Source organism: Poecilia formosa, unplaced genomic scaffold (genome assembly GCF_000485575.1).
Source record: "Poecilia formosa unplaced genomic scaffold, Poecilia_formosa-5.1.2 Scaffold645, whole genome shotgun sequence".
Lineage (NCBI taxonomy): Eukaryota > Metazoa > Chordata > Actinopteri > Cyprinodontiformes > Poeciliidae > Poecilia > Poecilia formosa.
In genome coordinates, this window is record NW_006800584.1 from 23,882 (window position 1) to 34,031 (window position 10,150).

The window sequence follows — 10,150 nt, forward strand, 5'->3', positions numbered from 1 at the left end:
CAGAGTGATGGCCAAGAGGCACGTTAACTGGTATCTGCTGAAGATTCATTTCAGCTAGTAGAGGAGGATGGCACAGACAGACGGCAGCTCAGCGTCACATTTCCTGCCATTCAGGCATCCAGAGCTGGAATCTGCTAACAGGAAAAACGTTCAGTCAAGCTGAGGCGTCGTTATGTTATCTTCACATAAATATGCAGAAAAATGTGCATATTTCTGCAAATTTTGTGGAAATAATTTTGGTCTTTAAGGGAAACTGAATGAGTTCAAAGTGAAATGAAACATTTAAATTTGATTTACCATCAAAAGAGATCTCCAGACAGTTCTTCTCATCGTGTGAACTTTGCTCATCGCAAAACTTAGCAAAGCCAGAGAAAAAGGAATCCACCCAGGACCAAGACGGATCCTGCAGGACAAAATCAAACCAAGTCAACTCCAGATCGAAGATAAAACCTCGTTTTGAACTGTGTAAGGAGGATTTATCTACCTCTGATGTTTTGCTGCCTCCAACCCACACTGGTCCTCCATGATGCCCAGCACTTTCCACCTCGTTGTAAATCTCATCAGCTTGTATTTCATTATACACAGCAGCGAGTGAACCTTCACCTTTGGATGCACAGTTTTCCTAAAGAGAAGGCAGAAATAACACAGAGTTGAAAAACACATAGAGAACGACATCATTGCAAACTCTGCTGTGTCTAAACCTGCTGTAAAATCAGCAGGTGAGTCTTCAGTGAAATGACATAAATTAAGGTTTTCATCAACCAGTGAACAAATGTTTGTCATGCAGCAAAACACAAGCTGCTTTAATTGTTAGTTAGTTTCTCCACCATCACTTCACACCATGAGAATCGCCTCTATTCTCATCATCATATTATTCATGTAGTTGTAAAGCACATTTTTAAAACCTTTCCACTTTTCTTATTAGAACCATCAGTGGATATAACAGATATAACATGTAGATGTGTGGGATAACACACACACACACACACACACACACACCTACACACGCACACACACACACAATGTTTAGACAGGATATCTCACAATGCCTTGCAAGATCAAATAATCAAATGAATAACCAATCAGACCACAGACCCAAACTCAAAACCTCAACTCACTCAGACTGAATTTGACTCTAAATAACAATGACTGTGAGGATGATGATGATGTTTCTTCTTCCTCCACCACTGGTGCACCCCAGGGCTGTGTGCTCAGCCCCCTCCTGTTCAGCCTAGGAAACGGTAAATGGCCTCTATCTGTTTAAAGCTTTATCAAATCCAAAGGACCCAAATGCTAAATAACCAAGATTCGCTTTGCACTGTGACTGTGAAGTCAGTAAAAAACATATAGGTGCTAAACTCTGAACATGAAGTAGGTTTTAGCAGCATGAATAGACGAGGTTTAACAGTAAATTGGAACCAATATTCACCCAACAATAAGAGATTTTTTACCATTTAGATGTGAAAAGTCTGTTCTCGGTTACCTTGGCCTCATTCCAGGTCATATTCTGGGGAACAAAGAGGAGGCACTGAGTGCTGTGCTTCGTCCATCCATCAGGGCACGTGAAGTCCCCGTGATAGTCTCCATCTTTGAATAGTTATAATAGATTGATTAGTACCGACTAGTTAAATGATTCTGAATCAGTGTAATGAGTTAGAAATGGGGGAAACTGACTAGTTACACCCATCCAGTCACCACCGTAATCTAAAAAAAAAACTCTCTTTATATTTACAATTTAACATTTTATAAAACTTCAAATTGTAAATGATCATGTACATTTTCTTTGTTTGTCAAATTTACATGACACAAATATAATAGTGCTAATAAAACCAATAAAAAAGATTTACCTTCAGTTGGTGAATGATCAGGATAGAAAGGATCGTCATGAGTGACCAAATCATCTGGAACTTGAAAAGCAGAATTTAGGAGAAGAGTCTTCAATTAAATAACTAAGTAAAATGTGAGTTTTGTACATGAATGTTTGTTTTTTTTTAAAAAAAAAACAACAAAAAAAACAAACTCTGTTTATATTTACAATTTACAATTTAACATTTTATAAAACTTCAAATTGTAAATGATCCTGCACAACTTCTTTGTTTGTCAAATTTACATGATGCAAATATAATAGTGCTAATAAAACCAATAAAAAAGAGATTTACCTTCAGTTGGTGGATGATCAGGATAGAAAGGATCGTCATGAGTGGCCAGGTCATCTGCAGCTTGAAAAGCAAAATTTAGAAGAAGAGTCTTCAATTAAATAACTAAGAAATGATCAATGTTACATGTCTTTTAAACGTTATATTTAATTCACTGCAGATTATATATCAAACGACTTTCTGAGTCATAAAAGTGAGGTTTGCACACACATTTTATCAATTCAACAGAGCTTGTTGTGATTCATCATCATGTTTTCCTTATTGGCACAAAGAATAGTTCATAAAAGAAAAAACTGACAAAGATTTACCTTCTGCTGGACTAACAGGTTCATCTGTGACTGGAATGGCTGCAGACAGGATGAAAACATGAATAAATGAAAATAATCTATTTAATAATCTACCAGTGCAAACATTGCTTAATCAGCAGATTTTATTAGACTTTTCAACTTTATTTTCCACAATTATACATGAATCCAGAGACACTTTCAAAGATACTTTGCATGTAATTTAAAAAAAAAACATGTTTTTGTTGCTAAGTAATGGGATTCTCTTTTGTTGCCAACGTTGCACCTGTTTTAAAATCCCTATTTTATTCACTTGAGCTCATTGAGAACAAATTATATTATTCAGGTTTAGGAAACTGAAGGTTTGCAAACAGTCAAAACAGCTTCAAAAGTCAAAAAGTGAGTTTTGCACACGAACGGTTTCAGTGCACAAGAGCTGGCAGCAGACAGAGCTTGTTGTGAAATTTTAACCCAGGATAGATAATTGAGGTCAAGTGAAGGTCATGGCAATAAAATGTAGAGATGCAAACACAAAACAGATGCAGGGTAAACAAAGATTTTCCAGAACTGCAGCTGCAAAGATATCTGACAGGGATTTCTCCTTCAGACGAGCAAACAGCCGACCAGGCTTTCCGTTTTATTCTCAAAAGAAAAGGTTATTAATCTTTGTAGATTTCCTATTCTACAGAGTAGTTGCTCTACACTTCAAACAATGTAAATACCAGCACATACTGCTGCAGTAAATACTCACAGACTGCATGGACCAAAGTCAACACGGCGAATCCAAACCAAGACAAACTCAGGATCTTCATGGTGGAGATGACTGGGATGCAACCTGTGGTGATAACTTTATGTTCTACAGGCAGAAACATAACACATACCTTACATGAATCCAACACAAACATCAAATGACAAAACAACCATCTTCATCAAATTTGTGGTAAAGATTTACCTTCTTGTCTTCTGTCTGGTGAGTTTCAGCCTGCAGCTTCAGTCTCAGTTTGCCTGGTTTGATATAAGGCAGAAGGAGCAGCACCGTGACTCCTTCCCACCCAAAAAACGACGTTCACAGGCGCTGAAAAGGATCAGACATCCGTACTCAGTAACAACAAAGACAAACGGTGAACAGATCCAGACTGCAGTGCGATTCGTTGGAACTTTCAATAGAAAGAGCTTCTTGTTTTCCAGGAATCTGAACAAACAACACCCTTGATAAATATTCAGTTGAATTAATGTATTTACTTAGCATCATGTATTTACTCAATACACAACAAAATGAGGTCAGAGGTGAGCGAAAACAAACTATTAGCTCAAGAAATGTTAAACTGAAAGATAAATGGGCGCAGTTAAGTCTCACTTAGCAAATATTTTAATCTTATCAGCATCTTTCTGTAAGTAGCGTGTTTAAAAATGAGCCACAGTGGCAACTTGATAGAGAATCTGTGAAGGGAGATGAAGGTTAGGGTGATGGCACAGAGGCCTTCCAGCCTCTGAGACGTGAAGCTCATTGCAAAAAACAAATAAAAAATAAAAAAAGAGTTATAGTACTAGTGGATGGATAAAGATGGATCAGAACAGAACAGAACAGAAATTTGATTAAACTCAAATTCAAAACCAGTTTATTGATTTCAAAGGGAAATTAAAGGGAAAGAAAGAAAGAAAGAAAGGAAGAAAGAAAAAAGGAAAGAAAGGAAGAAAGAAAGAAAGAAAGAAAGAAAGAAAGAAAGAAAGAAAGAAAGAAAGAAAGAAAGAAAGAAAGAAAGAAAGAAAGAAAGAGAGAAAGAAAGAAAGAAAGAAAGAAAGAAAGAAAGAAAGAAAGAAAGAAAGAAAGAGAGAAAGAAAGAAAGAAAGAAAACTCATTTATCAAATTATCTTCTGCTTTGTTACTGCATTGCAACCGTTGCACCACCAGGTGTCACTGTTGGACCCGGATGTGTCTAAAGTCTAAAAAGGTTTCCTCACATTTTGGCCAGAATGCGTTAAAAATATCAACATAATTAAATAAAACATAATAATTACATAAATTTCTACTCTTCAAAAAAGTTAAGGTTGAATTATCTTATCAGGGTTAATAAATGAAACATTTAATGTAAGAAACAAGAGGAATATTCATCTGAGAAAAAAATAGTAACATAGCTTCCAGTATTTTATTCTTATTCCTGTTTTTTATACATTTTATATTCTAATTTCTGTGTGAACCCACTTCCTTTGACTGACAAAAAAGGAATTTCTAAATCCTCTGATCAATAATCCAGTTTTCTCATTCAGAAATATCTTAATAACGGTTGATTTATTGAGACCTACTTCATTCAAAATTGAGTAAATAAATAGTGTTTTTAATAATTAATAAATTATACATCAAATAAATAAATTTACCCATGAAATTAAAACAGAATAATTATAAAAGTATTGATTTGTTTATTTCATTGTTTCTTTATTTCACAATGACGGCTTACCTTGTGACATTTTATTTTTTAAATGTATGTTACACATTTTAATAAGATTTTTATTCATGTTCTGATATACAAATACGAGGCCAGGTTCTTTTTCTGTGGGGTGGGTCAGGTCAAAGTTCAGCAGATTTGTTTTTTATTAGTGAAGCAGCTGTGAATGTGTTTGTTTCAAATATATGAACATTTGTTTTTAATCCATCCGTTAAGAGAGGAAACTGCAAAAAATGATGCAAACATGAGCAAAAATATTTCCAGCTGCCTCCTTTATTTACATACCTGAGCCTAAACGTTAATACTCACCAATCTCCACATGGTGGCGCTAGTAAACCAAACAGTGTCTGACACGCTGATGAGTTTCAGGAACTGACAGATGAATGTTAAAAAAATGATGATTTTTTTAAAATATATATTTCTCAAAGTCTGATGTGAGTAAAAACAGAGAATCTGAGAGGATTTCCTGTCTGGATGTGAGACTAAAGGAGCCTCGATGGAAGGTTTTCATTTCAGAAATGCTAAAATCCGGTGGTGTTACGTTTCACAAGTAAGGAAAAAAAAACATTCCTAATTTAACAGTGAAGGAGTTAAGGTCAGAGGAAACAGCTGAGCAGTTGTGGGACCAGTCGGTGCCTGATGGGGCCCAGCGCTGCCACGCTCCTGGTGCTCTACGAAAACAGACTTTGTTTTTTCTGCTGTGGAGATGAAGTCATGCTTGTTTGATGGAGATGAGATAAGTTTTCATTTCTTTCTGTTGACATTCTCCAGAAGAGTAAAAATGAAAGACAGATTAAATTACCTGTTTTTTCCACTGAAACAGGAAACTGATTTAATCTGAAGATCATGGAATGAAGTGGGACCAGTTTTAAAGAGAAAATGGTGGAAGAAGCCTCACATTATTCCCTCTGAACTCCATGTCCTGTCATCAGTCACAGCATTTCTGCAGGCTGAGGCCAAGACACTGGACAGAAAATGATAGTAATAGTAATTATAACTTAATTAACTACAGAGTCAATGAAAAAACACCATACACTGCTGTTCACTTCAAACTTATGCATTAATATTAGAAATAAAAAAAGCTTTGTTTGTTGTGAAAATGGGAAGTTCAGGTTTAAAAGCAGCATCAGGTTTAAAGATTCACACAAAAAACTCAAAAGTTTTAAAAACTACACAAAAAAAAGACTCTCATAGTCAGAATAATAATTTACAAGACTAAATGGGGAAATACTGAGCAATTAGAAATATGAATATCTGACTTTTATTTCATTCTATGCACAGTCAGCATTCATAAAGTGGCAGGAAGTGATGTAACTGCCTATTTCCTGCCATAAAAACACTTAACTCTGCATTATCATGTCTTACACTGATCTTTTTTAATGTTTGTGCCAGCATATTTATCAGATTAATTTGCATAATAATGTGTTTTATGAGCTGTAATCATCTTTGCAAAGCCTGAACTGAGGTAAGGACATTTATTTCCTCATACCAGCAGCAGCAGCGGTCCAACCAGTTTCTCTGATGAAAGAGTTTCATCCTAATGATGGCGAAGCAAAACAGATTCCTTCAGCAGAATCTGGTTCAGTTCTGAGGAAACTGGGCTGCTGTTACCAGAAGGAGCTCGGCTTTCTTTTCATCTGCTGTATAAAAGCTGAAGAATCAAAGTTACGACGTGAGATGGATCGGTCTCATCCTGGAGGTAAGGTGTGTTATTTTTATGGTGATAATACTGAAAACAAATCATCAAAATTAATGTTCGCAATAAGAAACTAATCAGTGCTGATATCTTGATTATGAAACTCATGTTGGATTCTTTAATATTTGTTTTATAGTGACTGAGTTTATGTTTCCATTACCAACCTGCAGATCAACCACAGAGGAATAAAGAGCAACGATAAAGAAAAACAATTAAACATTCAGAAATTTAAAATAGATCTAAAACACTAATAAATGGGTTCATATCTCTGATTTACTGCCTTTTTGGTTCATTTATCATGATGTTCATTCTACTTTTCAGAAAAAATATGTTGGTTTATAGAGGAATGAATCTAATCTAATCTAATCTACTTTGGTAAGAACTTCACTATTTCAGATTCATTTGTGAACAAATGTAATCTGTGTAAAAGTTCCTGAAACCTAATATTTATTTATTTATTTCACTTGCTGGTTTTATTATTTAGTCAGAACAAACTGAAACATTAATTTACTGATTTTACAGCCTCCATCAGCATATTTACAGATTTCAGATAACTGCTAAATCAGACGCCACAACAAACAAATCCACTAAAGGTTTTGTTTGGACCAAAAACATAACAATACAAGCACATTAGAAAGTGGTAAAGTAGCTTTATCAAATTATTTGTTTTTAAATTAAATAAATAACAGTATGTTGCCATATTCATACTGTGAAACAACCTGCATTACTTCCAACAAAAGAAGGGCTTCTAACATGGCAGGTTGAATTTTACTTTAAAAAACAACATTTTGTTTTTCCCAAATAAACGTTTTTGAAAATGAGAATTGTACATTTTATGTTAACATTCCTGACCTTATAGTTTAATTATCTGTCAACATCACAGCAGCAATTTTTTGAGATGTTGTTAAAACGAGATAGTAGGAATTGAGACAACAAGCATCAAGTTGAAATATCCTGAAACTAACCTAACAAATAAACCAGGTGAAATGTTTAAAGCTCTGCAGCAGCCGTGACTTTATCATGTAAAGTCTGATGTGTTTGTGAAGATAATAAATATTTTCTCTCTTCTTTGTTCACAGGTGGATATGAGTCTAAAAGAGTTTATAGCAGGTGTCATCCAAAGCCTACCTGTGTCCACAGGTAAACGTCTGCAGTCAGGGTTCGTCAGTTTGAGCTCAACATTCAGCTTTAGGCTTTATGTCTTCATTTAAAGTTTCATCCATGATTACATACTAAACCTGTTTGGCCTGGTACCTTTTCACATTTTCTACTGATCATTTTACACCTTTTCTTTCTATTCTCAAACTCAAACTCTTTTCTCCCTCTTTTGCAACTTTGCAGAACTCAAAAGTGCCACCTACTGGTGCAACTCGGTATTTGTGCACAATTTCTTAGCACTAATGCTAACTAGTGATGCTATTTATATCAAGGCTAAACCAGCTAATGTGTTGGGAAGATTCATGTTCATTTATATGTGAACTGTTTCTGAGAATATAATGATGATTTCAATTAGAAGTTAACTGTCATTAAAAAAGGAAGAGTGTTTTGCTAACTTTTGTTTTTTCTCTGTTTCTCTCATTTCTAGATGATTTTGTGCAGGAATTCCTTCATGTTCTCCACCAGGACTTGTTTCCCTGTGTGGTTCCAGTGGGAGTGGCAGCTACGTTTATGTCCGTTCTCTCGGCCGTCTTTGTGGCATATAGATGGAACCGAACCCCAAACAGCAAATCCTCCGGTAACTGCAGGATGCTGTAGGAAAACATGATAAATGTGATGTTTTTGTCCAAACAGGTGAATAATGATGCACAATCCAGGCATTTCTAGCTACATGTCCTGACATGAAATATGTTTCTGACAGAAGTAAGTGAAGGTGATGCACTCGGCACTGTAGGAGGTAAAGAGACACAGAAGACTCATGTGAGTGGAAAAATGTTTTATGACCTATTAGAAAGTAACAGAAACAAAGAAATTAAACGTTGATCTGCAGAAACGTCTAGATCAGCTGTTATGGGATCTGAAGGCAATGTTACCTACAGGGGGTAATTGTTCTATTGTTTGCATTTTATTACTAAATATAATCCCAGGAAGAAGAAGGAAAATCTATCAAATTAACACTGAATGCACAGAGAATGAGGTCCATACGAATCAAAATATGAGAGTAAAGTCATTATATTACAAGAATAAAGTTGAAATATTATGGCTTTATTCTGATCATTTAATTTTTAATTTTCTCTGTAGTAGAATATATAAATATGACTTATAAAAATAGCTTCAATTACTAACTTAACGTAATCTTGCATTGAGACAATTTGATATGTTTAATAATCAAAATGTTAAAATGGTTGTGCAAATTTCATATTTTATACAAATTTCTATGCATAAACTATGCAATTTAGCTGAATGAAATGGAAATAGAGTTCTCTTAAAAAAACAAACAATAAAACTATTTAAACAGAGAAGGACTTTCTGCAGGACGGCTGGTTTATTTGCTGAAGTTCACCCGCCATGACTCTGTCTGCCTTAAATCTCAGGATTCCCTTCCTTCTGTGCTAAAGTAAACTGGTACCATGACTCAGCTATTTTACATCATTCTGTCCACATTTCATGTTGCTCCAGGAGTAAACGGTTCTGCTCGGCCTGATTTAGCTAAAAGGAGAAGTCAAGGCTGATCGCTCACTGAGGTTTTACTGTAAACCAAACAGTTTCAGCAAACCAAACAGTTTCAGCAAACAATGACCCGGCTGAGAACGAGACAATGCACAGAGAAAATAAAAGGACACAGGAGGCTTCAGTTTGGCTGATGACCTCTGAACTCTGTTACCACTGCTCCATCTAGCGTTCAAATGGGAGTGTTGCAGTTTACTCAGGTTTATTTTCATTTTTAATACAAATACTGTTAAAAAAAAAAAACAGTTTCTTTATTTTTCTGTATTATTATTTTTTACATTCTACATCACAAAGACACTTTGCGCATTTTAAAATTTGTCAAAATAAAAATATTTAGTTGGAAAAAGAGAAAAAAATAATTAAATTGTGTTTATCCATTTTTTAAACTACATTTCTGAAAGACTTTAATGTTTAATATATTAAGTGGGAAAATAATTGTTTTCTGTCTGACTTTTTTTTGTCTATGTGGATATATTTTTGCATCTCCCATTAAAAAAAACAACAATAAAAACAAATGTAAAGTGAAATTTGCTGTAAAAACTTCTATAATATTGCTTCTGTTAAAGTCTTTTTTTGGTTCAGGTGTTAATGTCACAGATACAATATAATAATTATTATATTAGATGTAAAACTAATATAAAATTTTTTACAGCATAAATAAAGTCTTTATTCAAACAAACTATACATTTTACTAAATGTTACTGATTGTTTATGTGTAAAAAGAAAATCAGAGTCTGTGAATCTTCATATTAAGCATGAAAGTTTTTAACATATTAAGAGGAAAAATAAACATAGCTGTTAGTTTTTGCTTGTTTAGTCTCCCATATTTCTCCTCTGGGCTGAATGTGTTGCTTCTGGATGAAACAGAGACATGATTTAAATCAGGAAGGATTATGCTGAGAA

The 10,150-nt window shown here is 34.6% G+C and overlaps 1 protein-coding gene and 1 long non-coding RNA gene across 7 annotated transcripts; one reads left to right on the forward strand and one right to left on the reverse strand.

Moving 5' to 3' along the window:
- Positions 1-6: 6 nt before the first annotated feature.
- LOC103130534 (type-2 ice-structuring protein-like) lies at positions 7-3,540 on the reverse strand. 6 transcript variants are annotated; one of them, XM_016666001.1, is made up of 10 exons: positions 3,393-3,540; positions 3,192-3,296; positions 2,465-2,503; positions 2,160-2,219; positions 1,848-1,907; positions 1,675-1,704; positions 1,484-1,587; positions 485-622; positions 298-403; positions 7-131 (listed from the first exon to the last, which is right to left on the reverse strand). In XM_016666001.1, exons 2-10 carry the CDS (start codon positions 3,250-3,252, stop codon positions 55-57), a joined length of 675 nt encoding a protein of 224 aa, XP_016521487.1. In that variant the 5' UTR covers positions 3,253-3,296; positions 3,393-3,540; the 3' UTR covers positions 7-54. The 6 variants fall into 6 exon arrangements, with proteins under 6 accessions (XP_016521487.1, XP_016521486.1, XP_016521489.1 ...); XM_016666000.1 differs by having other exon boundaries at positions 7-134; positions 3,393-3,539; XM_016666003.1 differs by lacking the exon at positions 1,675-1,704 and having other exon boundaries at positions 7-134; positions 1,484-1,578; positions 3,393-3,539.
- A 2,959-nt stretch (positions 3,541-6,499) lies between these two features.
- LOC107834510 (uncharacterized) lies at positions 6,500-8,526 on the forward strand. The gene is made up of 4 exons (XR_001660301.1): positions 6,500-6,583; positions 7,660-7,720; positions 8,166-8,315; positions 8,439-8,526. It is a non-coding gene; the product is annotated as an uncharacterized LOC107834510 (long non-coding RNA).
- The last annotated feature ends 1,624 nt before the right edge of the window (positions 8,527-10,150 follow it).